This window comes from Cydia pomonella, chromosome 15 (genome assembly GCF_033807575.1).
Source record: "Cydia pomonella isolate Wapato2018A chromosome 15, ilCydPomo1, whole genome shotgun sequence".
Lineage (NCBI taxonomy): Eukaryota > Metazoa > Arthropoda > Insecta > Lepidoptera > Tortricidae > Cydia > Cydia pomonella.
In genome coordinates this window covers 19,230,321-19,252,500 of record NC_084717.1, presented here as the reverse complement: position 1 = coordinate 19,252,500, position 22,180 = coordinate 19,230,321, and the positions used below count along the sequence as shown (strand labels likewise).

At 38.8% G+C, this 22,180-nt stretch overlaps 2 protein-coding genes across 2 annotated transcripts in view; one reads left to right on the top strand and one right to left on the bottom strand.

The window, feature by feature from the left end:
* Positions 1-312: 312 nt before the first annotated feature.
* Positions 313-5,502, bottom strand: LOC133525527 (26S proteasome non-ATPase regulatory subunit 1). Its single transcript, XM_061861798.1, has 2 exons — positions 4,855-5,502; positions 313-2,954 (listed from the first exon to the last, which is right to left on the bottom strand). Exons 1-2 carry the CDS (start codon positions 5,372-5,374, stop codon positions 469-471), a joined length of 3,006 nt encoding a protein of 1,001 aa, XP_061717782.1. The 5' UTR covers positions 5,375-5,502; the 3' UTR covers positions 313-468.
* Positions 5,503-6,028: 526 nt separating this feature from the next.
* Positions 6,029-22,180, top strand: part of LOC133525532 (signal recognition particle receptor subunit alpha) — a 29,564-nt gene continuing 13,412 nt past the window's right edge. The window contains exons 1-5 of the mRNA XM_061861811.1: positions 6,029-6,228; positions 7,529-7,781; positions 8,820-8,936; positions 17,582-17,705; positions 18,947-19,091. Coding sequence (XP_061717795.1) covers positions 6,112-6,228; positions 7,529-7,781; positions 8,820-8,936; positions 17,582-17,705; positions 18,947-19,091 — 756 coding nt within the window. The 5' untranslated portion in view covers positions 6,029-6,111. The remainder of the gene's footprint in view (positions 6,229-7,528; positions 7,782-8,819; positions 8,937-17,581; positions 17,706-18,946; positions 19,092-22,180) is intronic.

Sequence of the window (22,180 nt, the reverse complement as noted above, 5' to 3'; positions counted from 1 at the left end):
GGTTAACGGCTCCACTATACGTGCACGAACACATTGTATAATTTGTATATTTGTGCAGTAATATAATATTTACGGAAACATTATAAAGCAGTATAAAATACCGGCTTTATTTAAGTATCTTAAAAAAAAATCTTGCCAAGCCAATTTTTGAGAGAATACAATAATTCACCTGCTTATTCGCTACTGTAGCTAGTTTAATTCGCCTAGTCATAAATGTGTTTTCTTTGTTCTTTCTTTCATAAAAAATCGCATAGATTCTTGGAACCCATTGTTCCTCGAGAAAAAAATATTGAGGTTAAAAGAAACAATCGGTCAAAGTTATAATTTTTAATTCACGGAATCACAATAATTTTAGTTAATAATGTACTTGCACAATTCTATATTAGTATCATAACTTTTCAATACATTTCACAGTGATTCATAATAGTCCTATTTACTAATTTTAAAACATTAATCGAAGAGATTATATCAGTCGTCCAAGTATTCAAAAGGTTCTGGAGGTTCAGGTTCTTTTTCCTCTTCCGTTTTCGGGCCGAAGGCGGCTACCGGTTCGACCAGGACTTGTTCTCCTTCTCCGGAATGGTTCAGCATGACAATGCCACCAATCGTTATGTCCTTCAGTGGAGTGAATCCAGAGCCCTCAACTATGGTAATATTCTTGAGTTGCTGCCGCATGATCCTGGCGGGGTTGTTTAGGATCTCGAAGGTCGGTTCCGGTTCCTTCTTCTCCTTGGTCTCCTTGTCTTCTTCTTTTTCGTCCTTCTTGGATTCCTTCGAAGTAGAGGCGGAATCCTTTTCGTTCTTGACAACATGGACAGTTATGTTTGGGTTTGGGGACTTTGAAGACTTTTTTTCTTCCTCGTCGACTTCCATTTTTAAGGTGGAGGTTCCGCTGCTTGAGGCACTAGCGGTGTCTCCGCCGTGCGCCCGGCGCCTGGCGCGGGCCGCAGCAATACTAAGAACGGCGGTGGTCACGCGTTCGCGCTCCTCGCGTTTCTTTTCTTCTAACGGCGCTGGGTACGCGTATAGAGAAGGCTTCGAGTTAGATTTGATGTCCATCTGCGGCATTTTCAGATCGGAATTCAGCGCAATCAGGCAAGTAGGCGTGAAAGCTAAAGACAGGCAGTGGGCGAGCGGGAACCAGTACCAATACTGCGTGAACACCAACATTCCAACTACAGCGAGCATGTTCATGTGGCCAGTTCTGTTCTGGAGGGAAACCGTCATGTTGCGGCCTCCGGCGTCGATGATGCCTTGGGCGAGGATAGCACCAAATTTAGCCATGACATCTTCATGCTTGTTCGAGATGACTTGCGCGTACAGCTGCCTGAAGTAAGTGACCTTGGGGCAGAGGACTTCGGTTTGTTGGATGAGGATCATAGCAGAGGCTATGAGAGCGCCCTGTCTGACGAAGTTCACGGGATCGAATTTGACCATCGGTTCGAGGAGGCCGATTGCCTCGCGGTTGCCGGTGCCGGCGCAGGCGATGCCGAGCGCCATGGCCGCTCCGTAACGAACGTGAGGGTTGTAAGACTCCGCTAGGAGTGAGACAACTGAAGGGCATTGCTCCGGGGTCCTGAAGAGTAAGAAGCCGAGAGCTGTGACGGCGGCGCGGCGGACGTCATCGTTCACGTCAGACACGGCCACGTGGAGGAGAGTCCTGATGGAATCGTTATTACCAGTGCCGCAGTAGGCGGTCGCGATTGTGTAGCACCCGGCACGGCGAAGCAGCGGATCCTTGTCTCTTAACAGCTGTTGTACCAATGCATCAGCCTCTTCAAGCCTTCCGTACATAGTGAAAGCAATACCAACGGCCAGACCGCGCAAAATTTTTTCGTGCTGAGTCTCCTGAGCATATGCTACCATATCCTCAATAGCCGCAGCATGCCTCGACCCAAGCATGACCATACCCATAGCGATACCGGCAGCTTCGCCTGTAACTGCATCATCTTGATACAAATTGAATTTCAACTGCTCATAGACATCCTGTCTATGGCTTCCCATTGCGGCTAAACCTAAACCGAGACATCCGCCGTGACGCACCATTTCATTCTGCGCATCTTTTAATTGCGTTAAAAGATAGTCAATGATGTTCGCGCCATGGTTCGCATGGATTAGACCGAGGGCATACAACCCACCACCTTCAGAATACCCAGAAGAAGGCCCGGCTTCTTTAGGAAGGTAAGACTGCATGAGGGCTAAGGATTCCCCTTCATGTCCTCTGTGGATGACTCCCAGAGATGCTGTGACTGTTAATTTAGCCCAGTTTGTAGCTCTTGCTAACCATTCAAGGTTATCCCTTAAGAACTGATCGCTAGTTGTACCAGCATGCATGAAAGCGTTAGCGATAACTGTGGCAGTGTGGCAAATAGACACCCTTATGGCATCTTTTGTGTTTTTCAATATGAGCATATCGGCGTGATTAGATCTGATCAAGAACTGCAACTGTAAACCGATAGAAACATCACCTCCGAGAATAGAAATGAGTTTCTCTACCCTCCTTTGATGTTCCTTCTCCTCATCATTCAAGCTTTCAATATCTCTAACTGGTTTTTTAGACTCTTCGGCTGGTGTGTCCACTTCCATGGCTGTTGAAGTCTCAGGGAAAGGTCCTCCTTGTGGCTGTGGCTTACCACCAAGAGCGCTAGGTATAGGAGCAGTGCTTCTTAAGGCCTGTAAGACCCTACCTAGGAACTGTTGTGTAGCTGAATCATACAAATCAAAAGCTATTTGATATGCCATGAGAACTGACTCTGTAGGACCATGTGTCAATTTATCTAGAATTTCAGCTACGGAGAGAGGGTCTTCAAGGAATATTAGGCATTGACACATGTTGACATAGTCGGGGATGTTGAGGCCACGGTAGAGACCGACGAGGGAGCGGAGAACTGTGCTGCGGAAACCTCTGTTTTGAAGGAGGCTCATCGCTACTTGGAAAGCATATTGGAGCATGCCTGAAAAGAAAGAAACAGAGGTGATATTAAATATAATATGTATAAAATTTGGCACTTAGTTCTCTTAGGTATATATGTATGTATATGTTTATTAAAAAATCTTCTAATTCTACTTAATATTATAAATGTGAAAGTTTGTACAATCAAGTGTAAAAATATGGGTGCATATAACTTACTCAAAAATATGTTCCATAGTTCTTAATTTGCTGGCATATACACCCATATTTTTACACTTGATACCTATGTTTGGACATTTGTTCCTCCTAAATAGATTTAGAAAAAATTAGGCACACATATAGCCTGTCCCCTAACCCCCTTATTCATACTAAAGTTAACAAGCCGCTAATAATAGTTTGTCCCTTTCGTCATACCAAAGCAAAGGGACAAACGATTATTAGTGCTTGTTAACTTGTTTATGAATAAGGGGGTAAAAGGTTACCTAAGAGGGTAGGGGTTACTATTAAATATTAGTATGAATAATAAGGAAGAGGGATAATGGCAGTTGACTACCATAATCTCTAAAAATATACACATGTTTTTATAGAAATCCAACAGGGTATGGGTAAGTAACTTTAATTTTTTGTAATTATCTTATTTTTACAAAAAGTAGTCATATGTTGTATATAGCATAACAGGGACATTACATTTAATTCAACCAAAAAATTTCGAACATCAATTGTCCAAGATAGTACTTATGTTTAGTAGCAAATGTATAAACTCGCACTAAAAACTAATCAATACGTAAAAAGGCCCTAAGGCAGGCCTTATAAGATAAAAATAAATTATTAATTATCTCCGAAATGGAGTTAATTTAGAATACTGGTGCCTTTGGGAAAGTTACTTAATTTAAGCTCAGGAATGCGCTCTTGAAATAATAGGACAAAAAACATGGTATTGTAAAAAGATAAAGTAAGATTTTGAGTTGTTGTTGTTATTCCCACAACTGACATTGATCTAATACTACCTCACAAACATCTGTTAAGTTTTTTGGGGTTTAGGGTAAACTAACCAAAAGCTGTTATGTCAGTTGGGTAAATAGAATTATTCATTTATTTTACTTGTAGATTGACACACAACATTTTTATGTAATATATAAAAAGACCAGTTATTGGCAAACTTCCAAGAAAACTCCAGAAACAAAAATAAAAACTGGTTTATAGAATTTTGGTAATTGTTTTGAGGTATTTGTCTGGTCTGATTGTGGTACTGGTAGTCATATTTTGCAAATGGTTAGATTTCATTCTCTAGTCATTCAATATGAATCTTACAATAATGTAGTCAGTTCCATAATTGTTGAGACATTTAGGGTCCTAGCTAAACTGTACATGCCATAGCGTACGTATTGAACAACCAATTTAGCTAGGAGCTCAACAATCACGGAGCGAACTTCACAAATGAAAACATGTAACACAGGCATTCAGCTAAGACATAATTCCATTCATAGAATGTTGTAACTCTTTGGTGGAATGAACAAATCAAATGGTTATTTAGATAACATTATTTAAGATACATTTATAGATATGATCTAACATACAAGATTACTCGAAGCTAAAATTGTTGTAGTGATGTTGCCATCTGATAATAGCTTATTTCTGTGTTAAAAGCTTTTTCAGCTAAAAAAGCTTGTGCTATTCTAAATGCAGTTGTCTGTAACAAACTTAAGTATTTCTAAATTGTATGCTAAGTTTAGCATGTATTTTGTTTTTAAATATACAGCACATGTCAATACAAATAAAAATAACAAGTGATCTGTATCAAATTGAAAACAGCTCTGTAATTCATTTGAGAGAGTTAAAAATAATAAGTAGATAAAACACAAAAAACTCAAAAACATTATCACTTTCTTGAAAGTATATAGGGCAATATCTACATGTTAGAATGACAAACAAAAACAACAAACCTGCAATGTCATCAGACTTCATGATAGACTCCTCGAAGATGTCCATCCGCCTCGTCTCCAGCGCCAAACCCAGGGCCTGCCTGTATTGTCCGTCATCGAGGCATCGTTGGAACATCCGATTCACTATGGCCTCCAACCGAGGGTCAATATTCTCTGCTCCACTATCCACGAACAAAACCTTCCTCTTCTGCGTATAAAAATCAATCGCCTTCGCGATTGTCGTATCCACATACTCATTCCGTGCATTGACATCAAACAAATCGCCAGCACCTAATGCGTACGTCAATGAATCCTCAAACGCTCCCAAATGATAATACACCTTACTCGCCACCAAAGCCGCTAGCTGGTGCTGTGAAAACACTTTATCTTCGTGAAGAATCTCGATCTTCTCAATGGACTCGGAGATTTCGGGCCAAAATTCATCGACGATATTGTCCAACCTTTTCAATGCGAACTCTTTCACCTCCGGCATCGGCTCGTCGAGCAGGGATATAATCCCCGCGGCGGAAGTAATATTCATCTTGTTCGTTTATAACTTAACTTTAACTAAAACTAATATATCTCGGGTTTATTTCAATAAACACTTTCTTTGTAATAAAAATGAGAACGCGAGTCGGGATGAATTGACAAATTTCTTGTTTCATAAACAATCTAGAGTATTGTTGCACTACTAAAAAGTAAATAATGATAGTAAAATATCTAAAACATCATTTATTTTAAAATGATTATTTGAGACTTAAAATAATAAAGAAACACTAAAAATAAAATACACAGATGTATTTTGTTGTAACTTTTAGCGTTTTATTAAATAAAACTTAGGGGTCATATTCAATTTTATTTGTCATTGTAGATTTTTGAATTTACAGTGTAGCAACACCTGCGAATGCATTCCATAGACAATATACACGGCTTCGTTCAAAAACTAGGCTTTTAAAATAAACCACTACGACGCTTAGATTAATTATTAATTAGTCAAAAATCAGGACATATTTTAACAACAAAAAGTTTCTATGCATTTGACAAATATTATTTATATTATTTGCAGTAAGTATAAAACAGTATATATTACTTTTTGCAATATAATTACAGACAGACATGAAAAAAATATTTCTAATTATTTCAGACGTTTTCGAGCACATACTGTGAGTTGTCAACTTTATGTCAGTGTCGTGTCGTGTATTGTCATTGTCAATTCGCAAAGTTCGTAGCACGTAGAAACATCTGTTCAATAACGCTGTTTTTAAATAATTATATAAAATGTTGGATCTGTTCAGCATCTTCAGTAAAGGAGGAATAGTGCTATGGTGTTTTCAGGGCACGAGTGAAATATTTTCACCGTCGGTGAATGCGCTGATACGCAGCGTTATATTGCAAGTAAGTTATACCTTACAACATTCGTTCTTGCAGACCTTGATCTTAATCTAATTAATGTATTCGCGTACACGTGGATAAACGGAGCCCTTAATACACACATTGTCCACAATCCTGTATATCAATAGGGCTTTTATTAACTTGTATACATTATTCATACTCATTACAATATGGACTTTACGTGGCTGGGGAATTTTTTATATTTTCCTGTTTACATTTTGCGTAGTAGCTTTATCCTTATCTTAAGGTATTACTTAATTTACGACCTGTATATTATACAATCGTTTTTTTAATGGGATATGATTTCAAGTGTGTTGTGGGCAATGGGTTGGCAACCTGTCACATTGTGCAATATCACAATCTCGTAATTTTTTTTGAAACCTCTTAATTGCTAGAAGTGGCATTGAAAATAGAGTTTCATATGCTCTGTCTACCCCTTTTTACAGGCGTAAGTTGATGTATGTTTTTTTAGTGCAGTTTTAAACACATGCCAAATTTATAAGAATCACTATTTTATTCAGAACTTGCAACATATTCTGTGTGACATAAACATTTGCGCAACTTAATGTGTAACAACTCATAAGTAGTTAATACTTTCCTGAATTAAATGACTTATTTATTTGAACATATGGAATCAACATTCACCAGAAAATGAGTTAAAAAAACTTTGCTCTATACTCATTTAAAAATATTTCATATGTGTGTTTTATATCAGTAGGTCATTGAACATAATTTGAGTACTATATTATAGCGAGACTATATTTAGCTAATACTATGTCAGTTGAAGTCAATTGTTGTGATAATAATAAAATACCACATGTATATTTAATTACAATAGAGTCAGTGAAATAATTTGATTTAATTTGTATGTAATTAACAAAGTAAATGGATCTTAATGTATGCTTAGCCTTGTTTAATAAACATTACAGTTTAAAATTTTAAGTTTGAGCTTAATACATATATTTGTTCCTTAGTCATGGATGTTTTCTATGTATTTAAGTATTTGTACATTATATATATGTGAAAATGTAAAAGTATGCAAGTATAAACGCTAGTAGCATTTGGTTTAAGTATGTCGGGTTGGTACTGATCGACTAGCATGTTGTCTTTTTGTGGATTAGCAAAGTAATATTTTTGTTTTAATTAATGTTAGTATGTCTCACGACAGTTTAAATTCGACCCTAGCACCATGTTGTCTCAAATTCTAGGGGAACGAAATAATATTTAGCCTAAAGGATAGTATTTTAGTAACTACTTTCCTAACAATTTTTCAATTCATTTAACCATATTTCTTTAATTCCAGGAGCGTTCAGGCAACACAACATTCAACCACAATTCTCTAACGCTCCAATACAAACTCGACAATGAGTTTGAGCTGGTGTTCGTCGTTGCGTACCAGCGGATCCTGCAGCTCTCCTACGTGGACAAGTTCCTCAACGATGTTCACCTGGAGTTCAGGGATAAGTATAAGAATGAGCTGCAAGGCGGGCAGCATATGGGGGACTTTGATTTTAAGGCGTGCTTTGATGCGGTGTTGAAGGGATGCGAACAGTGGGGTAAGATATATTGTTTCATTCCATACATTAACTTGTTTTTCTTAAACCTGTTCGAAATATATTTTAGCAATGATTTCTTTTATTTTTCTGTTATCTCGGAATATCTAAATTAATAGATTTGTAACACATAACTGCTCCCTCCGTCAATGTTTTTAAAAACAAGGGACAAGTGGCTTTTAACAATAAGTTAGACTGATGTTACTTAGTGATGTGATACCCAATGTTTACCCAGGTATTGGCTGTTGTATTTATAAATTTTGTTATGTATTTTTCATGTCACTATATGATGTTACTATAAATGTTGTATTGCCCTTGAGGCCTACTTTTTTTTTTTTTTTTTTTTTTTTCTTCTTCTGGCTTTTACTCCCTGCCAATTTGCACAGGGTGAATCGCCAATGTCGGTGTTGTTGAGGCCTACTTGCAGAATAAATTTTTGAATTTTGATACGACTTTACAAACTTTGAACTGTATAATACAGGACACTGTGTGACATAGGCTCATCAGCTGCTCGCCTATAATTATATAATAATTACATATAACCACTTACATGCTTCATATTTTTCAGAGACTTCTATTATTATAATAAAATAAGGGTAACAGCTGGTTTGCAAGTTTTGATTTGCGGGCGGCTATCTCTTTCCATGCAAATGACCAACATTTTCCAGTTTCCAGTCCATTGTACAGTCACGGACTTTAAATGTTGAGCAATTTAGGGTTTACTTTACATTGGACATTTCCGACCGTTAGTTGGACATTTCATACCGTTAGTTGGACATTTCATACCATTAGTTGGACATTTCATACCGTTAGTTGGACATTTCATACCATTAGTTGGACATTTCATACCATTAGTTGGACATTTCATACCGTTAGTATTGGCAACCAAATTAGCTTGGACCGTAAATGGGTCAGCAATTAACGTCCGTGACTGTTTCTGAAAAACTTAGTTACAAACCGGGGATTGCATCCATGAGCCCATGACCTTGATTTACAGATGCATATTGTATTATCGCTTAATAAATGTTTAAATTGTTGCAGCCAAGTCTCAAGCTAAGATTCCTAAGCAAATGAGGACGTTTGAGGATTCTCAGAAGTCAAAGAAGACTGTTGCCTCTATGATCGAGAGGAAAGGGGAGGAGAAGGGGAAGAAATCAGGTAAATATGATTAATTATAAATTTAATGTGCAGGTTTAGAGAGCGGAGTGTTTTAAAAATCGTACCGCTTTTACCAAAATTGAGGATTTTCTTAGTGACTTTATCAATTCGAATTTTTCGACTTTCGTTCGATAGAAAAAATAACGAATATAAAGCCTAAAACGCACTTTATAATTTTTGTAACAATTTATGCACAAAAGCTAAGAATATGAATTTACTTCTAAAAATGCGCCATCTTATTTTTGAGGTAACTCATCGATTTTTTTTTGTTATTATTATTAATCGTATGGCAAGATTCGAGTCGCTTAAGGTATTAGAAAGTATATTAACAGTTAGAGAACTATATCCAATGTCTTGGCCCATAGGGCTGCGTCTTCACTAGGAGCGAGCAAGTCTTTATGGTTGCCAATAAACTTTCTCTTAGGGCAGTCGACTGTTATGTGGTAGATAGTCTGCTTTAGAGCTCCGCAGTCACACTCTGGTGAGTCTCGCCACCCGCACTTGAACATATAATCGGCACAGCGTCCATGCTCAGTTCGAAGTCGGTTGATCTGGCACCATTCCTTTCTGGGAGCCGAAAAACATCCTGGCTTTTTTGTAGGGTCGAAGTTCGATAGGGACTGTCTAGGCGGATCTGACATCCAGTCCTTTCTCCATTCCTCATTTATATTGAACCCACATTCCCGCAGAATTTTTGCTGTTTCGTATGGTGGGTTCCGGGATTTCAGGCGGTGCTTTGGTGGGTGTAAGAACTCTTGATAGACGGGTAAGTTTGGGTGCTGGACTATTTTCTCACTTTCCCTTAGCAAGGCGTGCTGTCTTCTGAGGTGAGGAGGTGGAATGTGGCTCAAAGCTGGCAGCCAACGAACAGGCGTCGACTTGACTGTCCCCGTTATACACCTCATGGTATTTCGCAATTGGACATCAACCTTTTCAGTGTGTGCGCTGTTTAGCCAAACCGGAGCGCAGTACTCCCCTGCCGAGTAGACCAGGCTGAGTCCAGTCGTGCGCAGAACATCCGCCGAGGCTCCCCAAGATGTGCCGGTTAATCTGTGCAATATGTTATTTCGGGTGCCCAGTTTCTTACCTAGCTTGCTTAGGTGGGGGTTGAACGTAAGGGAGCGGTCTAGGGTAACACCTAGGTATTTAGGGTGTGGGTTGTAGCAGAGAGCTTTCCCTTCAAAAATAACGCTGGGTTTGTATGCAGCCAGCTTATTGTTTAAGTGGAACGCAGACACTTCCGTTTTGTTGGCATTAGGCCGCAGGCGCCATATATTGAAGTAGTTGGTTAGCTCTTCTAGGTCTTTGCTAAGGGTTTGTTCCTTCTCCTGAAATCTGACGTGTTGGTGTGCAATGGCGATGTCGTCGGCATAAACAAACTTCCTGGACACGGTATCGGGAAGATCGTAGGTGTACAAATTAAAGAGCAGGGGCGCTAATGTTGAACCCTGAGGTAGGCCGTTCTTTAGCTTCCTGGTGCGGCTTTGCTTATCTCCCAAGTGTACGATGAATTCCCTGTTACCGAGCATGTTTATTATTAGGCTGGTAATCCTCCGGCATGGGATTGTCTTCATGAGTTTGTAAAACAAGCCCTCTCTCCACACCGTGTCATACGCGGCTGAAAGATCCACAAAAACGGCCACGGTCTTAAGTCGTTTCTGGAAACCCGCCTCTATGTGTGTGGTTAAGGAGAGCACTTGGTCCGAGCAGTTCCGACCTCTCCTGAATCCAGCCTGCTCAACGGGTACCACTTTTTCGATTAAGGGGGTGATCCTATTTGACAGAAGTTTCTCCAGTAATTTGTACATTGAGCTGAGCAAGGCAATGGGTCTATAACTTTTCGGATCGTTCACTTCCTTTCCTGGCTTACATATAGCAATTACTTTAGCAAAGTTGAAGCCATCAGGTATTTTGTTTCTTTCCACTACGTCAGAATAGAATTCAGCCAGCCACTTTTTACTTCTGTGTCCCAAGTTTTTTAAGAACTCGTTAAAGATACCGTCTTGCCCAGCAGCTTTACCGAGGGCGAGCTGTTTAGTTGCAAAGTTAATTTCATCAGTGGTAAATGGTTTGGAAAGTTTTTCATCAACTGGGAGTTGCTTCTGCAGGTTAAGAACTGCTCTTCTGATACTCGCAGTATGTTTTCGATCACCCTTAACTCGCGAAGTTTCCACAATTTTGGCTGCTATAGACTCGGCAAGCTTCTGGCTCTCAGAGTGGTTGTTTGACTTAAAGTTGCCTGTCAGTCTATTTAGTACCTTCCATGCCTTTCTGCTCGAACGCTTAAAGTCCATCTGTTCGACCGTGGTGACCCATTTGTTTTTTCGCTGAGCATCTAGGGATTGCAGTAAGTCCTGACCAATTTCCTGGTCGCCTGTTTTTTGGTATTGCTTATATAAGCGTTCGCTATCTTCATTCCAGCAAGGTATGTATGTTTTCCTGAAACCACGTGGTACATTTTTTTTTGGCTGTGGCAATAATCATACTGACAAATCTATGGTAGTTTTCTGATTTTGGTGGAATCCATCTGACAGTAGCGTCCGTGTCAGCTGCAAAGGAGGCCCACTTTGCTTTCTGGAAGTTCCATCGTGGGATGGGAATTGAGTTGACTACTGGTATTTGAATTCCCACTTCCATCAAGACCGGTCGGTGTTGGCTGTTTGGGAAGTTAGACAGCACTCTTCGTGTTATTGGCAGAATAGTTCCAGAGTTTTCTGATACAAACGTAAGATCCGGGTTATAATCTTTTTGCCATCGAGCAGACCTAAAGGAGCCAGCGTCCTTGGCATTGAAGATAAGGTGGTAATTATTGCTTTCTGCCCATTGGGACAGCTGCTCTCCGTTACGGTCGGTGCAGCTATACCTCCATGAGGTATGGTGACTGTTAAAATCACCCGCATAGACACATGGCTGGGGAAAGACTGGAAGGCCGTAGTCCCACGTACAGGCTGGAGGTTTATAGATGTTTGTTATGATGAGTTCCTGCAATTTAATACTGGAGAGGAAGTAGTTTGGACTTGGAGTTTGTGGTAAAATTTCGATATTAGAGATGCCTTCTCTTGCGTAAGTTGCGATCCCATATTTAGAGTGGTGTTGAGCGTGTACTATTTTGTATCCCGCAATATTACCTCTGGATTCTAAGTCCTGCTCGTCCTTGGTATGAGTCTCTTGTACTAGCAAAATATCAACTTTGTGTTTCGTCAAAACCTTATAAAGAAATTCACATTTAGCCTGGCTTATACCCTCGATGTTTAGTTGGCATATTCGTAAACTGGGCCCTACATTAATAGTAGTGGGGCATTGGGAGGGATCTTTTTTCGACATTGGATTCGCATTCATTCTCATTATAAGAGCGACTCGGGATCAGGGCTGTGAGGTTCTCTCAGTAACAGGTACAGCCGCCGATGGGCTGTTGCTCGTTTAGCGCCACCCGGAGGACACGTGCAGGGTAATAGTGGCAATTCCTGCGGACGTGAGCAACTTCATCCTCCTTATTTCTTGTTCTCCTTTTTTTTTGTTAAAACTTACAACAAATTAAAAGTAATAAACATGATATCCGTGGTCCCTAGCACGCACCTGGTGTTGCAGGTGTCCATGGGCGGCGGTAATCGCTTACCATCAGGTGATCCGTCTGCTCGTTTGCCTCCTCTTTCATTAAAAAAAATCCATCTCGCTCACACTTACGCTCAAAGAGACCTCTAATGAGATGGGATGATGACATTGCGCAGGTAGCTGGCCGTACATGGAGCAGAGTGGCAATAGATCGGAGAGAGTGGAGAAGGTTGGAGGAGGCCTTTGCCGAAGGGCAAGCAGGCAAAGAATACAAAAGATGGGAGATAACACCTGGTGTTACAGGTGTCCATGGGCGGCGGTAATCGCTTACCATCAGGTGATCCGTCTGCTCGTTTGCCTCCTCTATCAGTAAAAAAAAAATCCATCTCGCTCACACTTACGCTCAAAGAGACCTCTAATGAGTTGGGATGATGTCATTGCGCAGTTAGCTGGCCGTACATGGAGCAGAGTGGCAATAGATCGGAGAGAGTGGAGAAGGTTGGAGGAGGCCTTTGCCGAAGGGCAAGCAGGCAAAGAATACAAAATATGGGAGATAATAGAGAGATAGTTCCTTCTGTTCTTTGTCCTGTAAATAAAGGCTATTTTTAGGGTTCCGTAGCCAAATGGCAAAAAACGGAACCCTTATAGATTCGTCATGTCCGTCTGTCTGTCCGATTCTGTCACAGCCACTTTTTTCCGAAACTATAAAAGGTATACTGTTCAAACTTGGTAAGTAGAATGTATTCTATGAACCGCATTATGATGTTTACACAAAAATAGAAAAAAAAAACAATAAATTTTGGGGGTTCCCCATACTTAGAACTGAAACTCAAAAAATCTTTTTTCATCAAACCCATACGTGTGGGGTATCTATGGATAGGTCTTTAAAAATGATATTGAGGTTTCTAATATCATTTTTTTCTAAACTGAATAGTTTGCGCGAGAGACACTTCCAAAGTGGTAAAAAGTGTGTCCCCCCCCCCCCCCCGTAACTTCTAAAATAACAGAATGAAAAATCTAAAAAAAATATATGATATACATTGCCATGCAAACTTCCACCGAAAATTGGTTCGAACGAGATCTAGTATAGTACATTACGATACAAGTGCGAAAAATAGGAAATTCGAAACGAGTGGCGATAAATTAAAACACGACCGAAGGGAGTGTTTTAAATCGACACGAGTTGCGAATTACCTATTCGCACATGTATCGTACAACGTTTTACAGTACATATGGCCCTTTAAATGTTCGACACAGTAACATAATATGCTACTTCTCGCACTAGTGCTATAAAGTAGCCCCATATGTACTGTAAAGTAGTTTTTTTTAATAGGTCGTAAAAATTAAAAAAAAAAAAAAAATTCATGCAACCCATACGTGTGGGGTATCTAGGGATAGGTCTTCAAAAATGATATTTAGGTTTCTAATATCATTTTTTTCTAAACTGAATAGTTTGCGCGAGAGACACTTCCAAAGTGAAAAAATGTGTGTCTCCCCCCCTGTAACTTCTAAATTAACAGAATGAAAAATCTAAAAAAAATATATGATATACATTACCATGCAAACTTCCACCGAAAATTGGTTTGAACCAGATCTAGTAAGTAGTTTTTTTTAATACGTCATAAATGGTACGGAACCCTTCATGGGCGAGTCCGACTCGCACTTGGCCGCTTTTTTTTATTTAAGAGTGAGAGAAAAACACGGTCCTACGGGGCCAACAAATAATGATGTTAATGGCTTAAATTTATTTCTGAATAGATGTCTTATCTTAAATGTAAAAAAATGCCATTTAATATTTACATTGGTGTAGATAATTTTGAGCGCATTCATATTCGGTTTGAAGACATTATCATAAGAACTCAGAATATTGCAAGACAATTGCGGAAAAAGCGCAGTTTATTTATTTATTTTAAACTTTTCATCGCCACAACTATCTATCATGCAATAGTAAACTTTATTAAAATGTGTTAAACTTTAATTTTTAACAAGCAGAAATGTCTGCGAACGATGCTATTAAGCTTAGAATAAATTTAAAAGTGGAAAAAATACTGCCTTCAAATATCAAACATTTATTTAGCAAATAGGCCACAGGGGCACTTTTACATGTCCATTTTTACAAACAATAAATAAAAATAAAAAAAAACAATTACAAATATCGAATCGATGAAATAATAAATACTTTATTAGAGATGTATACTGTATCTAAATGTCAAATTACACAAAAAAACTATGATAAAAAAAATAAAACCATAAAATACTAAAATTCTTTAGAGATGTATAAGTCTCTAAGTGTCAGAGATAAAATATAAAAAAAGATATTAAATTATCCTTAGAGATGTAGAGGGTCGCCAAGGCTTGAATTCTTATATAAATAATTAAAACACAAAAATTAAAACAGACAAGAACCGAATGAAGTGTCTCACGTTAATGCCACTCAAAAGTAAAGTTACATACTTTAACATAACCTGTACCCCGTGTAAGCTTAAACAGACCGGTCTCCACAAACAGCACCCGTTCACGAGTATGACGTGTATCTCAGCCATCGCCTCCCTCAACCTTCATTCGGGAAACTGGCGACCCGATCAACGAGTTGGGTGGGACTTCAACTCACGGCCTCTGGATCGATACTCCAGCGCTCTGCCATCTGAGCCACCAAGACCTCATCCATAGCCAGCAAATTTTCCCACCATATGGGTCTAGGGGACCCTAGAGACATCTATCGTAAGAACGTTACACTTCTTAGACGACTACCGGAGTTCCAAGTCATATTGGATATTCACCAGTAACGATGTGCTACCCATTTAAATTATTTTTTAACAAGCAGAAACGTCTGCGAACGATGCTATTATAGTATTTTATGCATCAGTTGTATAAGAAGGGTCAAAAAAGGCGAGTGGCGTGAGTTACAATGTGAGCCGGAGCCGAATACGCCACGAGAATTTTTTGACCTACTTATACAACGTTGCATACAATATTTTTCCTACGAGTCAACAAAAATAAATCTAAATTTAGGTAAACAAATTACAGCAAAAGTATATAGCCAAGATGCGCGAGCATACCTTGTTACGCGCCCGGCCCGCCCCGGGCCGCGGCCGGCCGGTCGGCGACACCTCCTCGTAACTCATGAGGCCCTGGTACTTGCTAAATTAATTTTTTGGACAGTTATTTCTAAATTTTGGCCACCGTAGCCTACGGAGACTAACAAGCAACGCTAAGCGGTCTTCGTAGTCTATGGGTGTTGCTATATTACGGGTGTCACATGCGTGTTTCTGACTTATGAAGTAATTATTTTTACTATGCAACCAAATGAATATTTTGTAAGTTGGCATCAATGCACTTAGTTTAAAACTGTATTCGTTTTGGTTTTGTTAGGTTGGTAGCCATTAATCGCAGTAACATTATAGCTTATAAAAGCACAAGAGCTTTTATGAGGAATAGACAATATAGACATTTCTTGAAATCTTTTATGTATGTTCTTATATTCGTGTTAATGAATGCATAAATGACAGATAACAGTAGAGGAGTAGGAAAAAACAAATTATGCTATTAATTTTCTGTTAAACTTTATTTTACAAGCTTTTATTTAACTTGCAATGTAACTATATATGTTCGTACGGGTCGAATTTTACAAGTCAAATTTTACCCATTTCTCGGTTTTGAAGCTGAAAATTTGCATACATGTATGTTAACGTCAATACATAAAGCGATGACGCACGGGTGGAGACGTGCGGGGAACGGGCCCCGGCAGGCGCAGCCGCCCTCCCCTCACCGCCGCGGCGCTGCCCGGCCAGAGACCCTACGATCTTCATCGCGCTCACGCGCATGTTTTGCTATCGATTGTTCGATATTTGTAATTTTTACGATGTAACCATTTTAATACATATGGAGAAATCTAATGTGTTGGAGTGTCATTTCAACATTACCCAACCCAAGTATCAATATCTGATGGCAGAAAGAAGACCTCGGCAGCTTTCGGCGGAAACATGTATAAGTCGAGTGACAATGCAATATTATGGTACCTTCGAACTGATCTGATGATGGAGACAGGAGGTGGCCATAGGAACTCTATGATAAAACAACGCAATCTAATTGGTATTTGGGGTTGTTAGAATTGTCACGATGAGTGTTAGTTGCCTGTAGAAAGAAAAGTATAGGCGGCGATAAACACTTGTACCAAAAATGAAATGTTTGCCAAAAACTTTTCTAAATAAATAAATTAAAACACACAGTGCGACTCGGACTCGCCCATTGTGGGTTCCGTACTTTCTAGTATTTGTTGATATGCTCATGGTTCATGAGATACAGCCTGGTGGCAGACGGACAGATGGATGGACCGGACGGACAGCCTTAGTAATAGGGTCCCGTTTTACCCTTTGGTTACGGAACCCTAAAATGAACTAAAAATAGACCTAAGGCGTCCTATTACTAAGAAAGCCTTAAACTTACAAAGAATTGTGGATTAATTATAAATTATTCGTTTAGTTGTGTACTACACGCAAGTAAAACATACAAAACAATGCAAAATATGACTGGATCCAATTTATTAATTTCTAGAAAACAAAATTTGGCAACTTTGTTCTTGAACACGGACAAACTATGAACAAAAATATCTATACATACATACATAATACATACATACATATAATCACGCCTATTTCCCGAAGGGGTAGGCAGAGACCACGGATTTCCACTTGCTAGGATCCTGACATACCTCTTTCGCTAAAAAAAAAATAAAAAAATATCTATATCGTTAAGATATTTTACAGTACATATGGTGCTACTTTACCGCACTAGTGCGAAAATTTGCATATTACGTTTATGTGTCGAACATTTAAAGGGCCATATGTACTGTAAAACGTTGTACGATACATGTGCGAATAGGTAATTCGCGACTCGTGTCGATTTAAAACACTCCCTTCGGTCGTGTTTTAATTTATCGCCACTCGTTTCGAATTTCCTATTTTTCGCACTTGTATCGTAATGTACTATATTATACAAATTACAAGTGCGCCTAAAGAAAGAATTTCTAGCATACTGCGTGCCATAGGAGGAAATAGAAAATGTAGAATTATAATTAACATGTTTTTTAACAGTTAAGATAGTAGAGGCCAAGTTGACGAACGGCAAGCCGGAGGAACCGGAGGAGGATGCCAGTGACGTGTTGGCCGCCCGCGCCAAGCTGGCGCAGAAGCTCAGCAAGAGCAAGAAGGAGGTCAAGTGAGTACATACATATCTGAGTGTGTGATGCAGAGCCTTCACAGAGGTCATAAAATTTACGGGAATGTGTCACACAGGGGAGAAATAAATAAATATTATTATAGCGACATTTATTTATTTAAACTTTATTGCACAATAAAAATAAGTACAAATGGCGGACTTAATGTCTTAAGGCATTCTCTACCAGTCAACCGTAGGGCAAAACAGAAATTCTCGAATGTGGGTGCAGTGAGAAAAATAATTCAGAATGACAGCTATAAGTAATTTTGAAAAACTATTTACAATTTTGGACATTAATAACATTATTTACAATGTTACACTACATATATAGACATTCTTACACAAATTGACTATGCCACACGGTAAGCTCAAGAAGGCTTGTGTTGTGGGTACTCAGACAACGATATATGTAATATACAAATACTTAAATACATAGAAAACACCCAAGACTCAGGAACAAATATCTGTGCTCATCACACAAATAAATGCTCTTACCGGGATTCGAACTCAGGACCATCGGCTTCATAGGTAGGGTCACTACCCACTCGGCCAGACCGGTTGTTAATAATAATGTAACGGAACGCTTATTGCGGACGTGTTGTACATTAGTACAATTCAAAATTATTTGCCTCCCGTAAAGTTGCAACGGAGTGTGCTATCTCGCTCATATTAGCCGAAATCCGTTCGGTCGTAATCGCACGCGTTCGGCGTTAGTTCGGTCGGATCACTCGGATCGCTTTGCTGTCATGTTCGTTACCGTTCCGTTTTGCGTGTAGTGTACTAAGAGCAGAATCATTTGGGAATAGTTCGGTCTAGAACAGTGCAGGGTATTGCGTCGTTTTGACTTTAGTACATTTACTACACAAGCCTACAGAGTCTTCACAGCGGTCATAATATTTACGGAAATGATTTACACAGGGGAGAAATGCAATGAGAAAACAAGATGATCATCAACTAATTAAGCACTTTTTCGACAAGCTCACTGGTTAATTGTCCATCGTAGGCATAGTAATGTTTTGCACTGGGTACATAAAGTACTACATATATGATGGTTGACTGGTAGAGAATGCCTTCAGGCAATTAGTCCGCCATTTGTACTTCATTTGTTACATTGTGCAAAAAAGTAAAAGAAAATCAAAAAGTAATTCTTGGTTTCTAATTGATTTGATGTTTTATAAAGAGTAGCTTGTTTCACTGGTGTAGTACAGGATAGTGTTTTGATATTATGTTGTTTTTGACAGGAAATCTCCGAAGAGCCCTAAAGTGGAGAAGGACCGCACGAAGAAACCCCGCGTCTGGGAGCTAGGAGGTGGAGCTAGGGACCTTCCAGAGCTTGACTTCAGCACAGACAAGCCTGAAGACTCCAATATTATTGCCGACACTCACGTAAGTCCAATATTGGAACTACAGCAAGAGTCACATAGGGGAGGAAGGTGTGAAAGAACCTCGTGAATATAAGAGGTGGAGCCAAATACCTACCAGAGCTATACTTCAGCATAGATAAGCCCGAAGACTCCAATATTATCGCCGACACTCACACCCACGTAAGTATAACGTAGGTAGTGTTGAGTTGCTCACTCGTGAGGCACCTCATTTGTACCACTCATTTAGTTAAATTGTCGCAGAACTTCACACCGCATAAATGTCATACATCACTCCTCAATTAATTTTACTCATTTACTCGCGCGCATCACACACAGCTCTTACCACTCAAACCATTCAAACACTTCAAATTTGAAAAAAAACTCTCAGCCTTTCAAACTCACTCGCGTTCCTCACAACTCGCAAGAGAGTCGCGAGGCGCTCGGTGCTCGCCGACATTCAAATGAAGAAATGAGTCATTGACGTCATCGCATTCATCGCTCACACTATCAACTGCCCAACTACAAACCTTATTGCAAGGACAAAAGGTCCACCGAGAAATGCGTTGTGTTTATTCACTCGCCTCACTGTGACATCCCTCAAAAATCCTTTCAAAATGAAACAATGAATTAGATTTACCGAAAGAGGGAGTGAGACAGACACGCGCCGTGCTTCAATAACACCTCATCGAAAATACGTTAAAAATGAAACACGAAAGAAAACAAGCGTAAGCGTCCGCAAGCTTACATACATATTACGTCATTTTGATCCTAGCATTGCTAAGTTACTTGTCAAAAGCGAAAAATCTAAGTCATCAAAGAACCTACCGAAGAAAGTTTTTTCTCTCTGTCGCACTTGTAATTTCATACGTAAGTGCGACAGCAAAGCAAAACTTCGTGGTTCGCGGTAGGCCTCCATATTTGTTAGCTATTATTGTACTAACGCGCATACCAGTATAACCTGACCTCAAGACTCATATTGCTGGTGTCATGTATAATCTGAATCAATTAGACTGGACAGTGAAATGGTTACTTGATAAGCGATTGAAATGCCAACCAAGTCTCACTGGGCATTTACGAAGCTAGCTTAGTTAGAAACAGTTATCGTTTAAGAGACCAAAATATTATTTAAATTATTGAAATATAATATAGTGGCGTACACAAAATATGATATTTTACATTAGTTTATTAATAAAAAAGTAAATATAATTTGTATAGGTGAAATAAACATGTACATTTTAACGATTTGAATTTGTAATACTTTTTGTTAACGTGCTTCGTATAGTATTTCGATCATTTATGATTTTGACATATTTATAGTACGAGAAACTCGAAAAAGTTGTTCGTAATCTTTAGTTGTGTTTTATAAATAGTGATCAGTGACCATTCTTATAATTATACCAAAATAACAATATATTAACATTGTTTTCGCGATAAAATATACCTGTGGGTCTTTCTTTGTGTCTTTTGCATACAAAAATCAAGTGTATATTACACGCCGGTGGCATTACCGCGCGAACGTTATTGAGGCTTTCGTTTGTTATCATATTACAATGCTATTATTACTGATAAATTATGAGGTGGTAAGTTAGTAATTTCTATATAATAATGGTACAAAAAATATTGGATTTGTTCTCCTTAGTTTGTTAATTGTTTGTCTGGCAGTTTATGGTTAGTATTTATTTCAATATATGAATGTTAAACTTAAAATGATATCAAGTAGCAAGGATTGATACTGAACAATCTAACAATAAAAATAATAAACTGCTAAATTAGAACAAGTTTCATAAAAGCATCATATTAAGTTGCAATAGGATGTATGTACTTTAACTCCTTAGTTTGATTCTTAAATGTATGTCTTCTGTTGTTAAAAGTTCTGTTTTAAACCTCCAGAATTGCACTCCAAGTAAATATTTAAAAGGAAGTTTAGCAATGCCTAAATATGTATTTACATTAAATATGGTTTGCTGCCGTTGGAGTTGATGGAATAGTCGATGCTGCAAAAGTGCTAGTACCTCTCCTCATTTGAAGTAAGACATTGTAACACCTCATTTTAGAGAATGAGGTACTCATACAAACTCATTTTAAATTGATGTCCTACCCATCACTAAACGTAGGAACTACAGCAAGAGACACAGGGGAGGAAGGTATGAAAAAACCTCGTGAAACTAAGAGGTGGAGCCAAAAACCTTCCAGAGCTTGACTTCAACACAGATAAGCCTAAGGACTCCAATATCATCGCCGACACTCACGTAAGTCTAATGTAGGAACTACAGCAAGAGTCACAGAGGGGAGGAAGGTATGAAGAAACCTCGTGGAACAAAGAGGTGGAGGTCGGGACCTTCCAGAGCTTGATTTCAGTCAAGACAAACCTGAAGACTCCAATATTATCGCCAACACTCGTGTAAGTCCAATATAGGAAATATTACAACAGTCACAGAGGGGAGAAGGAATGTATGAAGACACCTTTTGTACTTAGCGACCTACCAGAGCTAGAATTTAGTACAGACAAGCCTGAAGACTTCAAAATTACCCCCGAATATAATGTAAGCCAACTATATCAAGTATTACAAGAGTCACAAAGGGGAAAAAGCCATTTATCGCAATTTTAATCTTCTTTTAGACCCGAAGAGCTCGTGATCCTGTGCATAAATAACAACACAAAATGCCAACTTATAAAAAGTGATGTGTACAACTTAAAAAAAAATACCCCTTCCAGCGTGGGAGCAGGTACCAAAGTCTATTTGAGCTGAAGTTGCAACAACAAACCCGAAATATATTTTTTTTACTCGTCGACTCTAATGTTTGAAATAAGATTTCGTATACCAAACTATAATTGCGTATTTTTCATGTATGAGCTCCTAACTCAACTATAATATTAATTTCGATAGGCTGTAGTAAACTATAAAAAAAAACTAATGACGTGCCATAGAAAAAACTAAACGGGCGATAATACTCATTTGTGTCTACTGAGATACTTACCAATTTTCATTAATTATTTAGGTTTTATAGTAAAAAAGAATTATTTTAAATGACATAGAAAAAGTATTGTATACAATAGTGATATAATCAAGCTTTTCAATTTCGTACCTTACTTAGGCAACTCAACAAGCT